We start from the raw sequence: 25,169 nt of genomic DNA, 5'->3' as shown, positions 1-25,169 counted from the left end.
GAGCCTGCTTCTCCCTCTGCCCATGTCTCTGTGTGTGTGTGTGTGTGTCTCTCATGAATAAATATGTAAAACCTTATTTTAAAAAATATTCACTGGAGAGAGAGTGAATGGGGGAGAAGGAGAGAATCTCAAGCAGACTCCCTGCTTTAGTGCAAAGCCCCACATGGAACTTAATCTCAGGACCCTGAGATCATGCCTTGAGCCAAATCAACAGTCCCACACTCAACGAAGTGAGGTGCCAAGGCGCCCCTAAATTGTTGGCTTTTAAATCAGTTTCATGAATAACTCTGTAAATTACCAGATGGTCGGTCATAACGGAGAAGAAGCTGAAGTGGAATCGTCTCAAAGTTGTTGCATAAACTGCTGCATGGATTGTGTGCACGAGGTAGTGTCACCCTCAACTATGGTTCATGAGGAGGATTCCAAGACGGTCTGGTCTCCCTGAGCAAGCACAGGCTCCTGTAAATAGTTAAGGCGGGGGGGGGGGGGGGGGTCTGAGAGAACCAATCATTAAAACAAAGATACTTGAAATGCACGAGGTTTCATTAGAGAAATTTATTTCATAGGATTGCCATTCTTTACATTTTTCCGGTTTTTGCAGCCCAAGGACAAACAGCTATGTCTTAACGACTGAAGGTGTAAAGGTTTGGGGGACTCGCTGGCTTTCTCCACCACTGGACCAGGCCCCCCCCCCCCCCCTGCAGCCACTAGCCCTGAGGGGCTCGCATCACGTTTTCCTGTCCAACCCACCTCCAGTCCCCATTGCCTGCTGGGAATACCCCACCTCCACGGCGCATCAACACGACAGCATTTCAAGACAGTGATGCATGTGTCCGATGACGCCCGCCCGGGGGGAGCACGGAGAGCTATTTCAACAACACACACAGAGGACCTGCTCCATCTGCATTCAGGGCGCCTCCTCCTTGTCTCCACCTCGCCTCGCTGTGTTTTGCCTCTTTTGATTGAGGCCGTTTCCCTCTTTCTCTTTTCATATGCAAGTAATCTGGTCTGTTACTACTTACCCAACAGCTTCTATTCTTGGGTTCCTTTCCCACTGCTCTCTCATTCTCTCGGGCTGGCGCAGGGAAAGGCTTTTGTTTTGCACGTAAGGACTGTGGTTCTCTATTCCTCTTAAATTTTAAGCATATTTATTCTTCATAAGTAGGTGCAAGAAATCTGCCTGTTTCATTTATGTCTTCTGGGTAAGTCTTATTGAAAGACATCGTGCTTTATCATAAATTCTCTTTTTCCTTCTTATAATTAGTGTTTTGTTTTTTAAGTGACGTGCAGAGACTGCTCATCTCTACAAAGTTCATTTCAGGATGGAGGGGACATTACAGAGGGGATGCTGGCTCACGGAGTTTGAGAACCGCCGCTCTGCAGAGGTGGAGACGAGGTTAGAAACTATCCACCCCTCTTTTTGCAGGTCTACAGAGGAAGGAAAGGATGCGCCCTTGTCTACACAGCTGGGGGATGGTCTAGAACCAGACTTCTGGAAGCATCCAGCCCTGCCCCAAGCCCAAATTCATCTTGCATCCTGCCTCGCTCAACCTCACTATCCGAAGCTGAACTCCGCAGGGGGAAAGGAAGGAGGTCGCAGCCCTTGGGGTCCAGCTCCCCAGCCCCCCGACCGGGCCTGCCCGCAGCGGGTCCGCCTAGTGGCCGCCGCCCCCTGGCGTCCATCCTGGGTACCAGCGCGAAGCCCGCGGGCTGCACCTGCAGGATGAACTGCGGAGTTTTCCGAAGAGAAACACGGATTCCAAGGCTTCCCACAGCCGCCGTCGGACCGGAATAGGAGCCCGGGAGCCGAGGCCCCCTCCCCTGTACCGTCCGGGTCCTGCGGGGAGCTCGGCGGCAGCTGGACCCGGCGTCGGCAAGGAGCGGGGCGCTGGGGGCAGGTGGGCCTCGCCTCCTCCAGGTAGGCGCAGCCGCTGCCCTCGGTGCCCTCGGTGCCCTGGGCCACCAGCGGGCCGAAGAGAGCCCAGGAGGGGGAGAGGTGGGGTTTGGAGCCGGAGGGAGTTAATGATTTACCAGAGGCTCATTTCACAATTTACCAAGGGTCAGCTTCCCTGGAGCAGGCACAGGCCTGGCCCCCTCCGCTCCTCGCCCCGTGGCACTTCGACGGGAAGGCCCCCAGGCAGCCTGCGGCATGATCTCCATCAGCGAGTGGCAGAGTGAGTGGAGGGCCCGGGGCGCGGAGGGCGCAGGCTGGATGGGAGGCTCCTGGCTGGGGGCCGGGGCGGAGACACCTGCAAGGCGACCTCTGGAGCCTGAGGCTCGGAGCTGCTGTGCTGGCATCCTCCGGGCAGCAGGGCCAGGACTGGGTGTGGCTCTTCCACCTTCCGGTGGGTGGGGGTGCTCAGGACCCCTGGGTAGCCAGAGCCTGGGGGGGGGGGGGGGACAGCAGGTTCACCGCCCCCCCAAGCTGGTCCCTTCCCCATCATGCTTCTTAGATCTGGGATGCTGCAAAGGTGGACTCAGGAGGCTCTGCCCATTGAGACATTTTCCCCACAAACTCTCAGGATCTACTGTGGCCTTGGGCTGTCGTCGTCCTCGGCGGTGTCTTCTTCTCCTTCTCCTCCTCCTCCCCCTCCCCCTCCCTCTCCTTCTTAGTCTTTTAAGTAAACTCTGCCCCAAACGTGGGGCTTGAACTCATCACCCAAGATCAAGAGCTGCATGCTCTGCCGACTGAGCCCGCCAGTCACTCCTTCTTACCAGAAACTAAACTCCACTCCTGTCCCCAAGTTACCATACCCTCACCGCTAAATATCCTTATCCTTCCCCTTCCTCTGAGGGGAGATGGCAGGGAGGTAGTCCACAGATCTGGCAGGGGCCTGGAGAACTGTGATTTAAAGCATCTGAGGCCCAGGGTCTCATCGGTGAACTGGTGATAATATCCATTCACTGAACAAATTTGTCTCCACTACGCGCCAAGCACTGTGTTGGGTGTAGAGCACACAACAGTGCACTGAAAGGGAACAGATATGTTCCTGCTCACATGCCAGAGTGGGGGAACACGTAATCAACAGATAAAGAAATTAGTGTATAGTACGTTAGATGGTGATGTGTCCTTCAGACAAACATGAAATAGGGTATGGAAGCTAGGGAGAGTGAGGCAGGAGGGTTACTGGGGTGTATAGAGTGGTTAGGAAAGGCTTCGCTGAGAAGGTACCTTTTATCCAGAGACTGACATGAAGCAAGGAAACAAAGCTATGCAGCTGTTGGGGGTGGAGGGGTGGGGTGGGGGGATGTTCCAGGAGAGGGAACAGCCAGTGCAAAGGCCCTGAGGCGTTGGTATACTTATTGTGTGGTATGGCTGCAGCAAAATGAGTAAAGGCAAGAGTGGTAGGAATTTAGGTCCAGGAGGTCACTGAAAGATGAGGCTGTGTAAGAACTTTGGTTTTATCTCCACAATGTGGGAAACAACTGGAAGGTTTTGTGCAGAGAACTGAGTGAGTGAGTGAGTGATATGGTTTATGCATATTTTTAAAAGATCACTCTGGGTGCCAGGTTGAAAATAGGCTGCAGAGGTGTGGGGTCAGCTGCAGGGAGGACAGTTCTGAGGGGAGGAGACATGATGGAGAACACCAGGATAGTGGCAATGAAGTGGTGGCAGTGGTCAAGGCTGGATCACCTTTGAGAAAATTGCTGGAAGGATTTGCTGATGGACGTGAGTGGGAGAGAAAGAAGCAGAGAATCTGCTAGTATTTTTAGCCTGAGCAATTAGAAGGGTCAAGTTAGGTTTTAGGCATACTGAGTTTGATGTGCTGGCAGACATCCAGGTGACATGTCAAGGAGGCAGTCAGGTATGAGTCTGGAGCTCAAGGTTGAGCCCTGAGTTAGACAAATTTGGGAATTGCCAACATATAGATGGTATTTAAGACCACAAGAGTCCATGAGGTCACCTAGGGCATGGTTTCTCAGCTTCTCTACTACTGACATTTTTTAGCAGAATGATTCTTTGTTGCAGGGTGTGTCCTAGATGCCACTCCCAGTTGTGACAATGAAAAATATCTGCAGACATTGCCAAATGTCCTCTGGGGAATAGAATCGCCCTGCCCATCCCTCCAGTTGGGAACTATTGACTTACGGAATAAAAGTATAGAGAGAAGGGAGCTGTGACCTTGAGTCCGGTGGCAAGCCGACATTTTCTTAAGCCAAAGTGCGCTAAATCCTGTGAGAGGGAGAGCTGAGGAAACCAGATTTAGGTCAGCTAATGGTGAGGAGACTCAGTTTCCCCCAAGGAACTTTAAGACCTAAAGGATGAGTGTGCCTCAGGCAGATAACAGAGGAAACCGCATATACAAAGGCCCTGCGGCAGGAAGGCTCATCATAGAAACAGTGATAAAGGAATGGAAAGGAGACAGGGAGGGAGGGAGATGAAAGGGGGAGGGGGGAAGGAAAGGAGGAAGGAAGGGGAAGGGAGATGTGGTGAGGGTATGGTAAGCAAGGGGGATGATGGCAAGAGAGGAAGATGAACAAGCAAGTCTCGGCCCCATCATGCAGGGCCTGTGAGCCAAGGTGTGGCTGGAAGGACACCGAGTCGAAGCCCGGTGGGCAGCCAGGAAGGATCCTAAGCGGTGTCCCAGCACAATTGGATTGTATGCTTTCCAAGACCCTTGATTGCAGTGTGGGGAAGGGACAGGAAGGACTCCCTGGGGAGTGTGGTAGGAGTCCAGGAAAGAGCTGATGGGCTTGGAATTGAGCAGTAAGAGTGCAGAGAAATGCACCACTTTCAAGCTACCTTAGGGAAGAAGAGGCAATAAAACTTAGCTGTGGGCTGAACAGAAGAGGGATGGCAGGAGCAGGGGGCCAGACTCAAGGATGGTCCTGGGGCTTCTGCCTCAAGCAGCTGGCTGGGGGAGGGCGGCCAGTGACATTTTTATTCATCTGGGGAAAACCAAGAAGGGCGCAGGGCTAAGGACAAAAGCCCAACAGCTGGGTTTGGACCTGTTAAGTTCAAGATGCCTCGGAGAGAGAAAACCAAGCAGAAAGGCCAAGTTAGCAGCTGGGTATGAGTTTGGCAGCTCAAAGATAGGCATGGGCTAGAAAGGGAAATATCGACGTTGTCAGCGCATGAGTGACAGCTCAAGACGCGGGAATTCGTGTGAAACAGAATGAGACGAGAAGCGAGCTTGGGCTGAACCCCTGAGCGATTGAACCCCAGGACGAAGAGAAAGAAGAAGAAGCCGCGGAAAGCGTGGTCTGGGCAGCAGGATGAAAGTCAAGGATACGGTGTCCTGGGAGCCAAGGGAGGATATTTTAAGAAGGGAGCGGCCAGGTGACAGGTGAGAGCCGACATCCTTCCATTGGATGTGGGACCTCAGACATGGTTGGTGGCCAAAGCCAGGGCCATTCCTGTGGATGGGCCTGGGGGTGCAAGTGGGTTGGTTAAGGCATTTTTTTTTTTTAAATTTTATTTATTTGAGGAAAAGAGAGAGAGAACAAGCAGGGGGAGGCGCAGAGGAACAAACTGACTCCTCACTGAGCAGGGAGCCTGATGTGGGGCCAGATCTCAGGACCCTGAGACCGTGACCTGAGTGGAAGTCAGCGCTTAACCGACTGAACCACCCAGGCGTCCTGAAAAGCACATTTTCTGGAGCCAGAGAACTGGGTTCAAACCCTGGTTCTGCCAGCTACTGGCTGTGTAGCCCTGGGCAAGTGACTTAACCTCTCGGTGAAATGGGCCTAACAGTGCAGGAGGGTTTCCGACCTAACGAACTTCGTAGGCCATTATGAAGACGAAATGCAAGTAAATATATGCAACGTGCTTAGACTGTGCCTGGCACAGGGTGCTCATTTGCATTAGCAGTTACCACTGTTAATCACTGTTGTTAATTTTTTTTTAAGATTTTATTTATTTATTCATGAGAGACACAGAGAGAGAGGCAGAGACACAGGCAGAGGGAGAAGCAGGCTCCCTGTGGGGAGCCCGGTGTGGGACTCGATCCCGGGACCCTGGGATCTTGACCTGGGCCTTAAGGGAGGCGCTCAACCACAGAGCCCCCAGGTGCCCCTTCACTGTTGTTAATTTTGAAAGTGAAGGAAGGCTCTTTCTCTTCCCATTCCTGTCCTTCCTCTTCTCATTCCAGATTTGGTCCTAAAGCCATGAAGGTGGCAGGGGGAGGGTGGTGCCCAGAGCAGGAGTCAGAGCCCCCACCGGGTGACAAGGGTGTTCACACTGAAGGCGACTGTCTACCAGGCAGGGTGAGGAGGGCATCCTGGCAGGGTGGGGATAGGGGCTGGAGAGTGACTCTGGTGGGGGGCCCAGCAGATGCCACCGGGTGGAGCGACGGAGGACACATCAGCTCCAGCTCACCTCTAGCAGGGGGAGCGCTGCCCATCTGGCTGGCTCCGGGGCAAGGTGGCTGCAGGCACTTGTGACACTCGTGGGGACATGGACTCTCCCGCCCTCTCTGCCACTGTTGCTGCCCCAAGGAGAACTTCAGGAGCAACCCCAGTAGGTAACAACTGAAGCTACAGAGCTCCTGCCATTGAGAGGCAGAGCAAAGTCTGAGGCTGGGGTACGAGAAACACATGTTGTGACTCTTCTGTGAGGTTTCCTGTCCACGGTATAATTTTCCCACTGAACGCTGGAAAGCAGTAGGCTGCTCCCATCACAGGAAAATTCCGGAATTGAACCAGCCCTTAGGAAAGAATGTGGGACAGTGTAGAAAAGTAATAACTATGCAGACCAGTATATCATTATTGCCGGAGATAGTAGAATACGGGAGAGAAAGCATAGTGGGAACCTGAGAAACTTGCACTGTCTCTACAAAATGAGCAAGAGGCTATTCTTAAATGTTTACAGGATGAGCATATGGATATTTTAACACAACAAAATGAAGGGGCGCCTGGGCGGCTCAGTGGCTGAGCCTCTGCCTTCAGCTCAGGGTGTGATCCCGGGGTCCTGGAATCAAGTCCCACATCGGGCTCCCTGCATGGAGCCTGCTTCTCCCTCTGCTTGTGTCTCTGCCTCTCTCTGTGTGTCTATGAATAAATAAATAAAATCTTTTAAAAAGAAAGAAAGAAAGAAAGAAAATCCAATAAGATATTCACATTGTGTTTCCACACTAAAACATTTACAAAAGGAGATAGAAGGGAAGGTCATATCATCAGAATGAGAATCGATGGTGTATTTTTATGGCAGGTGCAAGCTAGTAACAGGTACTTCTATTTATTTTTTTTAAGATTTTATTTATTCATGAGAGATACACAGAGAGAGGCAGAGGCAGAGACACAGGCAGAGGGAGAAGCAGGCTCCATGCAGAGAGCCCAATGCAGGACTCGATCCCAAAGGCAGATGCCCAACCACTGAGCCACCCAGGTGTCCCAACAAGTATTTTTAAAACAGGCATAAAAACTTAAAATTTTGCTATTCAGATTAAAGAAGCAGGGTTGCAGTCTTCCTCCACTATATCCTAGCCTATGTAAAATTATCGTGATAAAGTAGTTGGGCTCTGAGATCCTCAACTTAGTGTGTTTGAGGATTTAAAAAAAAAAAATCATGCAATATGGAAAGATAATGCAACCTTTGTAATGACCAAAAAGGCTATACTCTGCTCAGTGTCCTGGGTTCTAGGGCCTGTAATTCAAGCAGGTGTTACTGGGAAGTAAACGTAGGAAACAAATCTTTATAGATCACAGAGGTTTGTCAGAAAAAAAGAGGAATCAGCCATAGAAGATGGAGTCTGGGCAGCTGGATGATGTGATGAGAGAGAGGATGTTGCCTTGGGTCCTAACAAAATCCAGTTCTGCCAAAAGGGAGACCCAGTGAGACTGGCACATTTTTCTGTACTATGTGTTAAATGAGGTTTTGGTCTGTAATTTGAATGATAAGTCTCATCCCTATTTTTTTTTAAGATTTTATTTTTAACTAACCTCTACACCCAACGTGGGGTTCAAACTCTGATCCCGAAGTCAAGAGTCACATGCTCTACTGACTGAACCAGCCAGGAGCCCTTAATCTCATCTCTATGTTTTTAATGATTCTTTTAAAGAAATCCTTTGGCCTCATTTCTGTACTGAAACTGATCCTAATACTCTTAAAATCTGTACAGTAACAGATTATAAAAAATGAAGGGAATAGTGTTGTTTCATTTTCCTTCCATTATAAACAGAACTTTGCCAGTTAAGTCTAGTCTCAAAGATTTTGTTTTTGTTATATTTTTACATTCTGCCTCTGAACAACCAGACTTTTAACAACCTTTTACAACTGTCTATAAAAGCATGGCAACAATACTAATTCCGTAGGTATTGTGAGGACCAATTCTAAGATGTTAGTTAATGAGTCCAGTAAAAGTTTTTTCTTTAAAAATTACTTATATGGGGTGGCTGGTGGCTCATTGGTTAAGTGTCTGCCTTTGGCTCAGATTGCAATCCCCAAGTCTTGGGATCGAGCCCCTCTTGGGTTCCCTGCTCAGTGGGGAGCCTGCTTCTCCCTCTCCTTCTGCAGCTCCCCCTGGTTGTGCTCTCTCTCTCTTTCCCTGTCAAATAAATAAATAAAATATTCTTTAAATTTTTTTTAATAAAATAAATCAAAAAATAAAAATTACCTATATGTTCCCTTTAAAAAAAATTAAGCCAACTTTAATTTTTAAAATGTAAGCCATTTTTTAAAGTTTATGTTTTAGTAATCTCTACACCCAACGTGGGGCTCAAGCTCACGACTCCAAGATCAAGTGTCGCATGCTCCACTGACTGAGCCAGCTGGATGCTTCTAAAAATTAAGTCATTTTTAATAAAGTTATACATGGGGATCCCTGGGTGGCTCAGCAGTTTAGTGCCTGCCTTTGGCCCAGGGCTGATCCTGGAGTCTCGGGATCGAGTCCCACATCGAGCTCCCTGTATGGAGCCTGCTTCTCCCTCTGCCTGTGTCTCTGCCTCTCTCTCCTTTTGTGTCTCTCATGAATAAATAAAATCTTAAAAAAAAAATAAAGTTATACATGTTGTATTCTAAGAAGACACTCTTAACTTATCATACCATATCATTTATAATAAAAAGAAAATAAAGCATTCTAGCTATATGAAGTAGATAAAGTAAGTTGCAAAACTGTACAATGTAAACTTGAAGTGATACAATATCATCAGTAATTCTTTCAAAGAAGGCAACAGAATTCCATTTATAATGCCATCCAAAAGATGGGGCACCTGGGTGGCTCCGTGGTTGAGCATCTACCTTTGGCTCAGGGAGTGATCCCAGGGTGCTGGGATTGAGTCCCGCATCAGGCTCCCTACAGGGAGCCCGCTTCTCCCTCTGCCTATGTCTCTGTCTCTCTCTCTGTCTTTTGTGAATAAATAAAATCTTTTTTAAAAATACCATCAAAAAACAAAAAATAAAAATAAAAATACCATCAAAAAGAGGGGCACCTCAGTGGCTCAGTTGATTAAGCATCTGCCTTCAGCTCAGGTCATGATCCCAGGTCCTGGGATTGAACCTTGCGTGGGCTCCCTGCTCAGTGGGGAGTCTACTTCTCCCTCTCAATCTGACTCACTGCTCAGTCTGTCTCTCACTCTCTCTCTCTCTCTCTCTCAAATAAATAGAAATATTTTTAAAAATCATCAAAAAGAATAAAATACTTAGGAACAAATTTAACCAGGGAGGCAAAAGACTTACTGAAAACCACTAAATGTTGCTGAAGAAAAATTTAAAAGACACAAATAAATAGAAAGGCATCCCTTGTTTATGGATTGTAAGATTTAATATTGTTAAAATGTCAGTACCACCCAAAGCAATCCACGGCTTCAGTGTGATTTCTATCAAAATCCCAAAGGCATTTTTTGTGGAAATAGAAAAATCCATCGCAAAATGCATATGGAACCACAAGAGATCTCAAATAGTGAAAACAATCTGGAAAGAGAACAAAGTTGGAGGTCTCACACTTCCTGATTTCAAAACTTATTACAAAACTACAGTAATCAGAACAGTGTGGGACTATCATAGAGATAGACACATAGACCAAGGTGACAGAGTAGAGAGCCCAGAAATAGACTCGGGTAAAAATGGCCAAATGATCTTAAACAAGGGTACCAAGACCATTCAGTGGGGAAATGGCAGTCTTTTCAACAAATGATGTTGGGCAAACTGGACATCCACGTGCAAAAGAATGAGGTTGAACCTGTACTTTATACCATCTGCAAAAATTAACTCAAAGTTTATCTTAATTCCAAGTAAAAGCTAAAACTATAAAGCTCTTAAAGAAAACTTAGGAGAAAAGCTTCATGACACTGGAATTGACCATGATTTCTTAGATTGGAAACCAAAAATATAGGCAACTGGGGGAAAAGTAGTTAAATTGGAGTATAACAAAAGTCAAAATTTTGCTGCATCAAAGGACATGACCAACAGTGAAAAGTATATAAAGAACTAATTCAACAACACAACAAAAAAAAAGCCCCAAATGACTTGTTAAAATGGGCAAAGGACTTGAATTGAGAGTCCTCTAAAGATATACAGATGGCCAACAGGCACATGAAAAAAAGCTCGTCATCGCTCATCAAGGAATGCAAATCAAAACCACAATGAGATGCCACCTCATGCCCATTAAGATGGATGCTATCAAAAACAAAACAAAAAACAATGTTGGTGAGGATGTGGAGAAATTGGAATCCTTGTGCCCTGTTAGTGGGAACGTAAACTGGTGTGGCTGCTCTGGAAAACAGCATGGAGGCCCCTCAGAAACTTAAAAATAGAACTACTGTATCATCCAGCAATCCCACTTCTGGGTATATACCCAAAAGAAGTGAAGGCCGAATCTTGAAAAGATCTTCGTTTCCCCATGTTCACAGCAGCATTATTTACAGCAGCCAAAAGGTAGAAGCCATCCAAGTTCCACCCGCAGATGAGCAGGAAAATAAAATGCCTTATAAACATACAATGAATTATTACTCAGCCTTAAAAAGGAGGAAATTATGATCCATGCTATAGCGTGAATGACCCTTGAGGCCGTTGTGCTAAGTAATGTTAACCAGTCACATGAAAACACTGTCTCATTCCCAGATGAGCTACCTAGAGAAGTCAGATCATAGAAAGAGAAAGCAGAGTGGTGGCTGCCAGGGGCTGGCAGGAGAGAATGGGGAGTCAGTGTTTATGGAGACAGAGTTTCAGTTTTGCATGATGAGTCCTGGAGATGGACGGTGGTGACGGTTGCCCAACAATGTGAATGTACTTCACACTACTGGGTGTACACTTAAACATGCTTAAGATGCTAAATTTGATGTATATTTTATCACCATTTAAAGTGGGAGTGTAATTCAATTTAGAAATGAAGCGGCCCAATGAATGGTCATTTGTTGACTATCAGAGTAGCAAAGATAAATAAGAATTGACCATTTTGTGTGATGGAGAGGGTTTCAGAAAAAAAGCAACTTCATATCCTGTTATTGTTACTACTCTCCCTGGGGGAAGCAATCTGAAATATGTGTCAATATGTCATAGATGGGGATCCCTGGGTGGCGCAGCAGTTTGGCGCCTGCCTTTGGCCCAGGGCGCGATCCTGGAGTCCTGGGATCGAGTCCCACGTTGGGCTCCCTGCATGGAGCCTGCTTCTCCCTCCTCCTGAGTCTCTGCCTCTCTCTCTGTCTCTCTCTCTCTCTCTCTCTCTCTGTTACTATCATAAGTAAATAAAAATTTTAAAAAATATGTCAAAGATGTAGCCCTTGAACAAAAAAGGGATCCCTAATATCCTGCCCTTGTAAGCTGTGCTTGCTAGCTCTCAGCAAACTCCTGCAGCTTCAGAACTTGCCCTGAGACATAAAGCAAAACCACACGCTACAAAGTGGGATGGGGCGCTGTCGCTGTGGGTCCAACCTGGTGCAGAACTGCCCAGTCACGGGACTGACATCAGAGGAACCCCAGGGGCATAAGGATGGGGGGCGGGGAGTGGGCCACGGCGGGAGGGGAGGTACAGAATGTGACGCTGGGGTACACACTCCCAGGTGAGCACATTCCATTTTTCCAACCAAGTGTGAAATGTCATCAGCTGAAAGCTGGGAACCGGGGCATTTAGAGAAGGAAGCACACAGTGTGAAGAGTTGTCTAGGAGGGCAAACCTGTTCAGAAACTGAGAAGGGGATCCCTGGGTGGCTCAGTGGTTGAGGATCTGCCTTCAGCCCAGGGCATGATCCCACGGTCCCAGGATCCAGTCCCACATCGGGCTCCTTTCATGGAGCCTCCTTCTCCCTCTGCCTCTCTTTCTCTGTGTGTGTGTGTCTCTCATGAATTAATAAAAAGAAAGAAAGAGAGAGAGAGAAAAAAAGAAAGAGAAAGAAAGAAAGAAGAAAGAAAGAAAGAAAGAAAGAAAGAAAGAAAGAAAGAAAGAAAGAAAGAAGGAAGGAAGGAAGGAAGGAAGCCGGATGAACTAAACAAGACCCTCACTAAAAACACACCCAGTCCACCACATCAAACGCCCCGCAAATCCAATAAAAAAAAAATCACAGAAAATACCGAAAAAAGAAAAAGAAAAGAAAAGAAAAGAAAAGAAAAGAGAAAGAAATTGAGCAGGACAGCTGGGCAGTTCTAAGCCTTTTCGGGGCTGATAGTCCTGAGCTGTGAGTGGCGCCCACCTGCCTGGGCATGAGTTGGACCAGAGAGGACCACAGAGACCCAACCCTGGCCATTATCTGGACAATGTAGCATTTGCAAACAAGAGGCAGCTGCAAATAAAAAGCAGTAAGGGAAGCACTAGCAACCTCACAGAGCCATGGTGAGGACAGGATGCCACAGAACTGACCAGCAGTGTGCCGGTGCGAAACCTAAATCTGTGTCTGCCCTTCCTTTCCCTTCCCATCCCATTACCCTCCCCCAGCATGGAAGCTGAGAATCCTGGGTGGAAATGGGACCACCTCATCCCCCACCCCCCGGGGGGCAGCTGTCCAGTGGCAGTGGGGGAAGTTTCCAGCATCCCAACCTGCTCCTCAAAGTCCACCCCACCCCAACCTTCTTGCCCATTGCAGAGATTGGTGTGGGTACCACTGGCTTCGGCATCTTCTTCATCCTCTTTGGAATACTCCTGTACTTTGATTCGGTGCTCCTGGCCTTCGGAAACGTGAGTCCCCCAGCCTGCATACCTCCCCTCACCAACCTACCTGAGGTCTCTACTGCCTGGGAGGCCAGTCCCAAGTTCATTCGGATTGTGCCCATCCAGGGGTCAACAACATCAAGTCCAGGCAGGTGAGGGTGTCTGGGGATGGACAGTGAGGTGTGCTGGGCACAGAGAATCTGAGGATGTGGATTCTCGTGGGAAGCTCTGGGTGAGGCCCCACAGGTATCAAGATGAATCGGCTGCCATCCCTGCCAATGGAATACCCTTATCTAGGGCCAGGGACATAACATGAACAGACATGACCAGGAAAGAAGGCAGGGGCAGCTATAAAGTCACAGTAAGATAAACACATCTCATATAAAACAAGGTGCCTGAAGGAAAGAAAGCATGCCCAGTTGGAGAAGGATGAAAAGGAATTTAGAAAATAAATGGGTGTGAAGGGGGATGAAGCCTTTCCAGGCAGATGGAACAGCAAGAGAAAAGGTATAGAGAAAGGGAGAGAAGGCATGGAACATGCTGGAAGGAAACCAGAGTGTTCCACCTAGGCACTCCTGAGAGACCCTTAGGACCCAAGCTGAAGACAGAGCCTGGCCAGACAGTGGAGCCCCGATGGTTCCGTGTGACTCTGGGTACGGCTGCCTAACCTGTATACACCCCAGGGTTCACCTCTGTAAAATGGAGAGAATCTATCCATCCCGCCTTCTTTGTGAGGCGTGATGAGAAGTGAAATCATGTTATGAAAAAGTGCTTGGGATCCAAGAAGTTAGGTTGAATTGGGTGAGCAGCTGGAGAGCAGAGTTCTCCTTGTCCACCCCTATCTCTGGGAAGCTCTGCTCCTAACAAGCAGAAATTACTCAAGGCTCTGGGACGTTGCCACACCGTGGGGTCACCCTTTCTAGTGTGTCTCTCCTTGAAGAGTTAGAAAGTCCTGCCCCACGTCTGATGTGGGGCGCCAGGCCTGGCCCCCCAACCCCACGGCAGGTGCTGGCTTTGCTCTCATGCTTCTCTCCCTCCCTCCCCGCAGCTACTGTTCCTGACCGGCCTCTTGCTCATCATCGGCCTGAGGAAGACCTTTTCCTTCTTCTTCCAGAGGCACAAGCTCAAAGGGACCAGTTTCTTCTTGGGGGGTGTGGTCATCGTGCTTCTCCGCTGGCCCCTCCTGGGCATGTTACTGGAAACCTATGGATTTCTAAGCCTCTTCAAGTGAGTGCAGGTCTCCTTTTCCTGGATGAGCCCATCAGGGCCCCTGAGTAGCTGAGATCACCCCACTAGGTTTGGGCAGCACAACCCGCAGGGTGTGCAGAAGCTGGGACTTTATCCTGCAGATGGGAGCCATGGAAGGATTGAAAAGGCAAGTGGGACATCAGGCAGACCCTTAGAAAGACCCTTTCAAGAGCGGGATAAAGGACAAATCAGGGGAATCGGCCCATCCATCAGCAAACATTAAGCACCTGTGGGGTTACCTGTCCCCAAAGAGGGGACACAGGGCCTGCCTTCAAGTTGACCAGCAGAGAGGAAGGACAGTGAACTAGCACTCCCCTGGCCTCTCATGCCCCAAGGCCATCTCTACAACCTCCTGCTTGACTGCTCTCTATAGATAAGGACACCAGCTCAGAGGGGCTGTCCCCTGCCCAAGGTCTCACAAATAGTAAGCAGAGGATCTGGGATGGATGCAGGCATGCCTGGCTGCTGGCCCCACATGCCTCGGCCTGGCCGGTGGCAGCCTGGCCTGCTGAAAAGCTAATCAGAAGTCAGTGAAGATGTATGGCCACTGCCAGGGCCAGGAGGGATCTTAGAGGAAGCAGGACCCAAGACAGGCCCTGGGGACAGGCAGGCTTTCAGAGGAGACTAGAAGGTGTTTAAGGAAAAGAAAGGATGCTGGGGAAGGAGGGGCGAGGGAGGCAAGACTCCCAGTGTCTCTGGGGACAGGGATGAGGGGGAGCTAGAAGAAGCATGGCTTGTGGAATCATGGGAAGGAGCTGGGGTCAGGACCCTCCATTTGTTCAGTGCAGCCTTGAAAAGACCTTGATTAGCCTGAATGCCCCAGACCTCCTAGACATCATACAATGTGGCTTCAAGAAACTAAATCTTCTCACACAAGCTCTGCCATCCACTTATTTAATACTTAAAACTGTCATCATTCAGTCATTTATTCAGATAGTCAAAAACATAAAAAGTACCTAGTGCATATGCCAAATGCAGAGCTAGGTGTAGGAATGTGGCGCTAAATAGGGAGAAACTTCCTGAGGAACTTGAAACCTAGTTGAGAAGACAAATTCTGACAATAGTGACCATATATCAAGAGATTAGATGCATGAGTGCGGCCACTGCAGATTCAGTTGTTCAAACCAACAGCAAACCTAGACAACCCTGACAACAGCACCGTTGTCAAAAATCGCCAAAATCGGAGTTGTAAGGGAGGTCAGAGATGCCGGCGAACCTCAGGAAACGAAGCCCAAGGAAAGGATTCTCAGCCAGAATCCAAATTTCTAACCCTGTCGCCTGTCGCCTCTCCACACACGGGGCTCGCTCCGCATGCCGACCTCAGTGGCTCCAAGCCCTTTGAAGGATCCCACTTATGTGCCTGGCAGGCCTTGCCAGGGTGTGTCTGATAAGCGTGGGGGTGCCAAGAGCACAGGGTGGCTGCGTGCACGGGGATGCCGCGGCGTGTGGGGAGCACAGCCTCCAGTGGCCCCCTGTGCCTGCAGCCCCTGAGACCTGCAGCAGGTGGTGCACACCCAGTCCAGGGATGCAAACTCCGTCAGAGTAGCACAAGCAACAGCTCCCCCAGATTTCTTTACATAAGGCCCTATGATGTAGACACTATTATTATTAGCGTCATTTACAGCTGGAAGCTGAGATACAGAGAAGTTAAGGAATTTGCCCAAGTTTATATGACACCAGTACATGGTAGAGCCAAGATTTAAACCCAAGGAGCCTGGCCCCAGTCCCTTTATTCTTGACCACTTTGCAGGATTGCCTCCCCAAAACCAGGGGTGCAGAACCAAGCCTGCTCCTGGTGTGCCCCGGGGGCCCGCCTTCTTGGGAACCAAAGCTGGAGCCTTTGGGTGCACCTCAGCCCAAATGCCCTCCCCTCTCCCCCGAGGCCATCACTGACCCCTCTCCCCACCCTCTGCTCTTAGGGGCTTTTTCCCTGTCGTCTTTGGCTTCCTGGGCAATGCCTCTGACATCCCCTTCCTGAGTGTGGTAAGTGGATTTTGCATGTGGCTTGGTGGTGGCCTTGGGGTGGGGGGCCCCGCTAAGACGGCTGCCCCTGTGCTGCGGACCCTTCCCCATCTCCCCCAAGCTCCTTTCCCCAGGCTGACCATCTTGGGCTCCTCTTCCCCTCCCCCACACCCTCTCCTCCACTTGACAAGAGCAGATGAGGAGAGGGGATGTGGGAGCGTTGTGTCTGGGCGTGGGTGTAGAGGAAAGTGGCTATTCATAGCTCCTTATTAGAGCCAAAGAAACAGTCAGAGAGCCTAGGTGACCCAGCCAGAAAGTGCTAGAGATTTCGGGGGAGCTGGCTGAGTCTGTGCCCCACGCACAGAGAGGATGTCTGACAGCCAGTGACAGCAGAAGCAGGTGCTTTGCTGTCCTTGGGGCAGGCGTGGGGCAGTGGTCCCCAGGCCTCACCCCTCCCTCCCTTTCCCTAAAGCATATTTTCTGACAGAATAGAGCCCTTCGAGAAGGGCCCTGCAGCCAGCTGGCTCACCCCTGGCCTCCTCTCTCTGTCTGCACTTGGTACCGCCCCCAGCTCTGAGGGCCCGCTCCACAATAACCTAGATGGATATGGAGTGTGCTCCTCACTCTTTGTCTAAAGTAATGATTCTTGGCTCCCACAGCTGTTCCGGAGGCTTCAGGGCACCAGCTCAATGGTCTGAACAGCAGGGATGAGCTCCTTGAACTTGGATCATTGGTCGAGGGGGCTGGAAAGGAAATGGGGGCCGCCCCCACCCTGCATTGACTCATCTCCCCCATCATACTCAGACCTCTCCAAGTCCAGACGGAAGGACAGAGTTAAATGACTGACCTCAGATCCCCAAGTCACCTCAAAAGGCTGTGGGCATGTTTGACAGCAGAGATGAGGTGGGGGGCAGGTGTGGACACCAAGACCAGACTGGGGCTGGTATCATATCCTGCCCTGTATTTCTGGGAGGAAAGCAAAGATTAAATCGCCAAGCTGTGTGTCTGAGACTCGAAGTCACTGTCTCTAGCCTCTTGAGTCTGGTCCCTGGCTCGGGGCAGGCCGACACAGCATCCCACGGAGTGAGGGGCAGGCCTGCTCTTGTAGGCTAGCATTTTTATCCTGGTGGTTAACAGGCTTAATGAGCGAGATAATATGTGTGTAAACCCTGTTAAGCCACGGGCATCAGACAAGTGATGGGTATCAAGCCTGCATACTGGTGGGAAACACTACTCAACCATTAATTAACTGGCTGTCTGCATAACACCCCCGCCCCCAGGTGGCACCCACGTGAGAGAGCTTCCTGTCTGAAGGTGCAGACATAGCCCCTGCCTTCAAAGAGCCCAAGACTGATGGAGGGGACATCCTCACTCCTGGGGAACCCCTCGGCCCAGGGTAAAGAGTGTTCTTGCAGGCCCAGGAAGGAGACCAGAGTACCTTGCAGTGACACACTTAGTAAACATCTGTGTCTACACGAAGGACAGGAGCGGGTGCCGAAGGCACAAAGGAAAGCCCCGTGGCTGCCTTCCAAGCAAGGTCTGCAGAGATTGCGGGGCCCAGGAGCAGCAGTGTCAGGTGCTGTACCCGAAAGTCGGCTCTGGGTTCTCAGCATTTCCCAGGTACACCCACCTGCTGGAGCCGCCACTTTATTTTGGTTCCCTAGCCCCTCCCCCCCAGGTCAGACCCGCCTTTCCCTCCCCTTTGTCCCCTTCATGGGCTCCCTTCTTCCCTTCTCACGGGTACTTGCACCTCTGGTGGGGAGAGCAACAGCCCCCACCTCTCCCCCTCAAATAGTCCATTTTCCTGTCCTGTGGGGCAGAATGGGTCTCCAGCTAAGTGGGTCTGGGGTGAGGGGGTGAGGAGGATGGAAAGACAGGTGGGAATCAGAAAACCAGCCCTGAGGGGTTTCTGGAGGGAGAGAAAGAGGCTTATTTCAGTCCTGAGAGCCAGGCGGTGGGAGGCAGGCAACGCTGTGCTCTCCGAGGGGCCTGAGGGGGAGGAGGAGGAGCGGTGGGCCTGTGCCTGGAGACGTCACCCTTGGGCTCTATAAGAGGGACGCGATCAGACCACTGGTGAGCCCAGCTCCCCTGTCTGTGGGTGTTCACCGACCCCAGGAGCACCTGGAGACCCCACGGAGCTCTGACCCCGCTGGACAGAGCCAAGGTAGGCGCATGGGGGCACCCACACTGGAGGGGGGTCTGCCCAGCCCCAGGGAGGCTCCCTGCACGGGAGCTGGAATTTAGTTCTAAGACTGACAGACACATCCTGGGTAGGCAAAGGGGGTGCTGATCTTTCCTGATTATCGGGTTGGCCAGATTAATCTGGGATGTCTCAGTGAATAGCCTGACTGGCATCTATCAAACCAGGACCTTGGGGATCCCTTACTGTGGAAGGAATAAAAGCAGTGAGTGAGCTCTGGCTGGGATCAGAGGCACAGGAGCTTCTGGAGGGAGCTGGGGAACCCTCAGGGCTCAGGGGCTCCATAGGACTCCTCTGAGAAGTTCCCCCAACTTCTAGACGGCAAGTACAAAGCTAACAGAAGAGCCCCTACACACTAGCCCCCCCCTACCCCCCACTAAAGACCGGGAGGTGCCCCAGGAAGGAAGCCGCCTCCCTTCACAACCTTTCCCCCCACACCTGGAATCTATTGCTCACTAGGTCTAAAGCCTGGGCCGGGAGCGCCAGAATTGTCCACAGCAGACCAGCCTCTCTGAAAGTCGATGGGTCTTTTCCAAACAGTTCAACTCTAGCACGTGTGCTAGATGCTTCTGCGCTAGAAAGTAAACTAAGACTTGGGGGGATGGGTGTGTGTGTGTGTGTGTGTGTGTGTGTGTGTGTGTGTTCTCACCTGGGTATCTCTGAGGAGGAGGTGCTACGGGTGGGAAGAGCTTGCAAGGACCCTAACCTGGAACCACACAGCCTGCCCCCCTTCGCCCCCCCTGCTCCCGCAGAGCAGCCGTGGTGCTCCACCTGCCATGCAACGCACATTCCCCCGGGCTCAGCCTACTCTGGCGTGAGGCACTCCTCCACCTCACTGCTCTCTTTCTCTCCAGCGAAGCTCTGCCCTCCGGCAGGCTGCGGGGCCTGTGGGTCCCCTCCACGCCCAGCCCCTGTTGGAAACGCCTTCCTAATCCTTGTATTCATGCGGCTGACCAGGGCTCAGAAACTCAGCTCAAACCCACCTGCCCCCGCTCCAGGAAGAGCTCCCATGGGCTCTCAGAGCTCCCTGGGTACCCGACGCCTCCAGCCTATCGCTGCCGGTGTTACTGTGAAACGGTCACCTAAGACGACTCAATTTCTTGAGCTACGTCTTGGGGAGGGGCTGGGAACAAGCAAGGCTGTGTCCTAGTAGCCTGGGCCCCTAGCGCCTAGCAGAGCTCCTAGTTGGCGCTGGGATCAGGAATGATCTCCGAACTGACCTGGACCCTGCGCTCCCATGGTTTGAAGCCATAAAACAAATGGTTTCATGCTCTAACAGACTGAGCCCGCCTTTCCTCCTTGAGTGCAGAAAGCCTTGTCTGGGTTTCAGGGTCACAGAATCAAAGTCTGTAAGGAAAAGAGACTATCTGAGGGGATAGTCGGTGGCCAGTCTGACACAATGCTCTTATTTCACAGAGGAGCAATATGATCCAGAGATGGGGGTGACTTTCTCACATCCCACAGAGAGGGGACCAGAGCTGGGGCCAGATTTGAGTGTTCTTGATCCTATTTGGACAGTCTTCTTCTCTGCCCCGTGCCCAGGTCCTGGAGAGGAATGGTGGTAGGGGCAAGAACAAAGGTATGGACAGGGCTGAGCAATCATTAGCAGCTGATGAGCATCCATGAGAGCCCCACCCTCCCCCACTTGCCCTCCTGGACCACAGTGGCTCTGGCCCGCATCCTTTTTGTCCAGCCTTTGGACCTGCCTCCCCATCAGTTGGTCTTTACTCATGTTTGTTGGACAATCTCAAAGTGCCTGACGACTTTTTTCAAAGAGAAATTCAACTTGGGAGGCAGCTGGGGTGGGGGCGGGGCCCAAGAGGGAAGGCAAAGGGGATGTAGTGAGAGTCAGGGTAAGCAGCTCCCACGGCAGCAGCCCAAAGCAGGAGGTCGATCCAATCTTCTTGGAGCCCGCGCTGAATAGAACAAGGAGACAATTGACCGGATAAATCAGGGAAAGTTTTTTCTCTTCCTTGTATTACAGACAATAAGACAATTTAACGACAGTCCTCAAGGGTTATGAAAAAGAACACGACGCTTGCCTCTTTTTTCCTTTTTTTCTTGAAATAGGAAAGGACTGAAGTGTCTTTTGCAGCAGGAGGGAGCTGGGCCAGGTTCAGGAAGGTGCGGTCTAACAGGAGGGTTGGTCACTGAAGTCCAGGATATGTACAGGGCCCAGCACGGAGCTCCCAGCGCCCCACCCCTACCCCGAAAATATCCGGACCTCAGGGCACTTGCCCAGTGGAACGCCTTGCCCTGCTTGCCTTCACTCCCTCCTCCTCACTGCCACACACTGCCCCCCACTCGGGCGCTTTCCTCTCCATGCTGGGCTCTGCCCCAGCCCCCAGCCCACACCGTGCACCTGACTTAATTCTCTCTCCCTCCGTCTCAGCCTCAGGACACTGCCAGCACCTGCATCATCTCACCAGGATGAACTCCCTGGTTTCTTGGCAGCTAATGCTTCTCCTCTGTGCCACTTCCTTCAGGGAGACATTAGAAAAGGTGGCACCCATGGAGACTCCTGGACCTGCAGGTATGCATTTTCTGGGGAGAGGATGGGAGGGAGCACATGAGTTGTTAGAAAATGAGGGTTACCATATTTTTCAAAGTGAGGCTAGTCTGTTGATGTGAGTTTAACACTGCATTTAAGGCTAGTACATGCAAGTTATTTAGGGGCCCCATTAATCTTGCAGGTAAGGGATGGCTTACTGCTCCTTATGGACATCAGTGAGCTCACCTAGGTTTAGGTGCTTGTTAACCTAAACCTTCGTAGCTCCTTCGTGGTCTTCTCACACTGTGTTTTCTCTGCTCTACGCCAACCACCTGTCTGAGCAGATCCCTTGGGAAGGAATTTACTATGCACGTTTCTTTATTTTTTTTATTTTTTTAAATTTTTTTTTATTTATTTATGATAGTCACAGAGAGAGAGAGAGAGAGAGGCAGAGACACAGGCAGAGGGAGAAGCAGGCTCCATGCACCGGGAGCCCGATGTGGGATTCGATCCTGGGTCTCCAGGATCGCGCCTTGGGCCAAAGACAGGTGCTAAACCGCTGCGCCACCCAGGGATCCCTATGCATGTTTCTTTTATCAGTAATCTCAGACCCTTTCTGGGGAAATTGGAAAAAAAAAAAAAACAAAACGACCTAAACCAAAGGGCAGATCCTAGGCAAACTAGCTTGTAGCTTTGCCTCTCTGGCCCACAGTTCCTCTAGGTATGCAACTCGGAGCATACCCTCTACCCATAGGAATCGTCAAGCCCATAAGCTATCCCAGAGCAAAGAGAATACACACACCCCCCTCGTCATCCCTCCCTGGCCCTAAGCAGGCTGGAGGGGCATTCTAGGAGATTAGCAATAATTCTGAACCATGCCCACACTCCTGCAAAGTATGCCAAGGCCCTGAGGGGCAGGCTCAAAGCCAACTACCCCCCCTCAACACACACCCACTCACACAGCAGGCCTCATTTCCACTAATCTCGTGCCACAATTGGCTGGGGTTCTTGTCTACTCAGAGCTAGTTGCACTATTTTACTGCCAAAAATTATAGTGAATTTAACAAGCCTTTTGCATATGAAGTGCCTTCCAAATTAGTCTTGTTAGCCCCCAGCGGGAAGGAAAGAGATTATACCTACAGTGGGGAGGTGAGCAGGTTAGGGTGACCCAGATCATTTCCTATTCTTCACCGAGTCCTTTTGTAGCTTATTAGGGGCCACAGTCATTGTTGCCGGGTGTGGGGCACAGTGTTCCTAGTTCTATTCTCGTTTCTGTAGCTGCAAGCTTTTCATCTGGTTTGACATATTTAATAAGCATTTGAGGCCCTACTACATTCAGGTCACTGTTTCAAGAACTCAGAGATGGAGCTGCATGAACCTGGCTCTGCCCCGCCCCAGGGAGCGCAGTCCCGTGGGGGAGCCTGATGCAGAGAGGCCGGGACAGGCAAGGAGCCAGGAAGAGCAGTAAAGCTGAGTGTCCAGCAAATACTGCAGGCTTATTTCCAACCTCTACCCTGTTCGCCTCCAAGAGGGAAGTCATGCCACAGAAAAGATATTTCAGATCATTGTGGAGAACCCTTGAGACCGAAGCTATGTTGAAAGAGAGAGGAGCCAGTGGCCTCACCGTCCGGGCCAGGATGCTCCTGCGGGTGGTGGGGTGGTGCGGGGCCTGGGGCCCTGTGCCCTCCTGGTCGAGGCGGGCGGGGAAGGGATGGAGCAGACTTCCTGAGCCTTGCCCGGGCGCCGCCTCACCGCAGCCTCTGCGTGGCTCTCCCCTAGGCCAGCGGCTGGGAGCCCAGGCCCTCCCGGCCCCCTGGGAGCGGAGCCCGCCGCGCGCCCCCCAGCGCCACCTGATGCCCGCCCGCCGGGGCGCGGACCTGCCCGCCTACAACTGGAACGTCTTCGGCCTGCGCTACGGCAGGCGGCGGGCCGCGACCCCGGGGCTGCGCGGGGGAACCCCAAGCCCCAGGCTCAGGGTCCCGGTGGGCTGGGGCCTGGGGCTGCGGTCCTGAAGAGACATAAAGGAATGCTGCGACACACCCGGAGTGCGACCTGGGGCTGACTTTTGCAAGCAGCACAGACGAGACCGCTCTCATTCTACCCTCTTTTGGCTCTTTCCATGGCTTTAAAATGGCTTTTAGTGTTACCAAGCAGAGGTAACAGTGCTTTTCCAACTAGCGATGTGTTGCGATGCCTGCCTGCGTGGCTCAGCCCCGTGGGCCTCTGCACTCTGCCCAGGTTGTGATCCCAGGGTCCTAGGATCCAGCCCTGCGTGGGCCTCCCTCTGCCACTCACTCGCTCTCAAATAAATACAGTCTCAAACTGGAGATGTGAAGGACCCGGTTGTTTTCCCCCAGTCTGGGGCAGATCAATTCTTACAAACACACGCACAATCACTAAAAAACCGAACATTTTAAAAATGACTAAAGTGAAACCCAAACTGGATGCTGCTCTGGTGTTTCAGCAATATCAGATTTCTATTGAAATTTCATTTTTAAAAAAGGATTGCATTTATTTATCTGAGAGAATGAGAGAATCATGAGCAGGGGACAAGGGCAGAGGGAGAAGCAGACTCCCCGCCCAGTAGGGAACCTAAAGGCATTCCATCCCAGGAACCCAGGATCCTTTTTTTTTTTTTTTTTTAATTTTTATTTACTTATGATAGGCACACAGTGAGAGAGAGAGGCAGAGACACAGGCAGAGGGAGAAGCAGGCTCCATGCACCGGGAGCCTGACGTGGGATTTGATCCCGAATCTTCAGGATTGCGCCCTGGGCCAAAGGCAGGCGCTAAACCGCTGCGCCACCCAGGGGAGCCCAGGATCCTAACCCGAGGGGATGCCTAGGACTGAGCCACCCAGGCGCCCTCTATTAAAATTTCTGAAGCTGTTCTCTTAATTCCTAGGCTTCTCTCATTGCCCACAGCTTACAACATTTTGCAGACGGGCATGAGCCGCAGCGCATGCTCTGAGTTGCACTGATCTAGGCCCAGGGGAGACAGCTTCAGTACCCTTCCCTTTCCTCGGGAAGCTTACAGCCAGTTGGACAGCTTGATCTAGAATTCGATGCCAAACTCTGCCCTGTCCACTGAAGTTTAAAGATCACAGAAGCCCCACAGTCAGACTTCTGCTAGAGCGCTCAGACCCAAGGCCCTGATGCATGCAAGGAGTGTCAGCAGTGGCCGGGGTCATCCATCCCCCTGTCCCAGGGAAAGCCCTGAATGGGTCCAATTCCTTACTTATCTGCATCCTTGAAATCACCCAGAGGGCTGGGCATGTCGAAGCCCCATTTCACAGGTGAGAGCCCTGAGCGATCCATAACTCCCTGAAGACACACAGCCATGAATCGTAAGCCTAAGAGTCTCCTGACACCAGCACCTGGCTCCCCCACGTCATTGTCACACCTGAGAGGGAAGGGTTCCATCTGAGTCAGCCATGCTGGAAGTCAGGAAAGATCAGTCTGCCTTGTGGGGCATTCTTGGAGATCCCCAATAGCTGGGGAGTTGATTGCTGTAGTAAGTAGAGGCTTGTCGGTAGGGAAACTGAGAGTAAATCCACCCCTCTGCCTACAGGAAAAGCCAGTCCTATTTGGCAGCCTGCAGCTACTCCTACCCTGCTTGGTCTAGGATAGAAATGTTCTTTCCCAGAAGGATTATGGGGCCACCGCCATCCCGTGAAGTGCCACAGCGTTCCACCCATTACAGAAACCAAGACTCCACTGAATGGAGGCCAGACATGTTGCTATGGCAATGAGATAGGCTGCCATGGGAACGGGACAACGTGCCCCACCCCCATCTCTACCCTGAAGCCGTCTTCCAGGATCTTTCAAATTATCGCTACTACTGTGAGCTCATGTCAAAGCATGGCATGACAGGGGGCTGCTGTTGATATTTGGAAGGTGCTTCCTCTCCCAAACAGCCTAAGGGTGCGGCTCTGTGCCTCTGAGAGAGGAGTCAAACTCCATACCTATTTGATAAGTGAGTTATTCTACTCCCTGAACCCAATCCTTTCTCTGATGAAGACTGTGGCTGGGAAGAGGATGAGGGGGTCTCTGAAATGTGCTCTTAGGCAGCCCAGTTTTACAAAATTCCCTGCGATCCCCCAAACCCTTCCTCACAGCCTTGAGTTTAGGCAGATGGAAGATAGGAGTACGTGCGTGTGTGTGTGTGTGTGTGTGTGTGTGTGTGTGCATGCACATGAGTGCTGCTTCAGGGACAGGGTCCTTCTAAAAAGCAAGCCTGTCTGTGTGAGT

At 51.0% G+C, this 25,169-nt stretch overlaps 2 protein-coding genes across 3 annotated transcripts; both read left to right on the top strand.

Annotated features, from left to right (window-relative positions):
- Positions 1 to 1,646: 1,646 nt before the first annotated feature.
- GOLT1A (golgi transport 1A) lies at positions 1,647 to 17,246 on the top strand. 2 transcript variants are annotated; one of them, XM_038585980.1, is made up of 6 exons: positions 1,647 to 1,918; positions 2,059 to 2,174; positions 12,955 to 13,046; positions 14,134 to 14,246; positions 16,187 to 16,250; positions 16,889 to 17,246. In XM_038585980.1, exons 2-6 carry the CDS (start codon positions 2,150 to 2,152, stop codon positions 16,925 to 16,927), a joined length of 333 nt encoding a protein of 110 aa, XP_038441908.1. In that variant the 5' UTR covers positions 1,647 to 1,918; positions 2,059 to 2,149; the 3' UTR covers positions 16,928 to 17,246. The 2 variants fall into 2 exon arrangements, with proteins under 2 accessions (XP_038441908.1, XP_038441909.1); XM_038585981.1 differs by having other exon boundaries at positions 1,737 to 1,918; positions 14,068 to 14,246.
- Positions 17,247 to 17,390: 144 nt separating this feature from the next.
- Positions 17,391 to 23,237, top strand: KISS1 (KiSS-1 metastasis suppressor). The gene is made up of 3 exons (XM_038586427.1): positions 17,391 to 21,056; positions 22,199 to 22,259; positions 22,351 to 23,237. Exons 1-3 carry the CDS (start codon positions 20,752 to 20,754, stop codon positions 22,930 to 22,932), a joined length of 948 nt encoding a protein of 315 aa, XP_038442355.1. The 5' UTR covers positions 17,391 to 20,751; the 3' UTR covers positions 22,933 to 23,237.
- The last annotated feature ends 1,932 nt before the right edge of the window (positions 23,238 to 25,169 follow it).

This window comes from Canis lupus, chromosome 38, assembly GCF_011100685.1.
Source record: "Canis lupus familiaris isolate Mischka breed German Shepherd chromosome 38, alternate assembly UU_Cfam_GSD_1.0, whole genome shotgun sequence".
In the NCBI taxonomy this organism is placed as follows: domain Eukaryota; kingdom Metazoa; phylum Chordata; class Mammalia; order Carnivora; family Canidae; genus Canis; species Canis lupus.
This window is presented reverse-complemented; position numbering and strand designations above follow the sequence as displayed.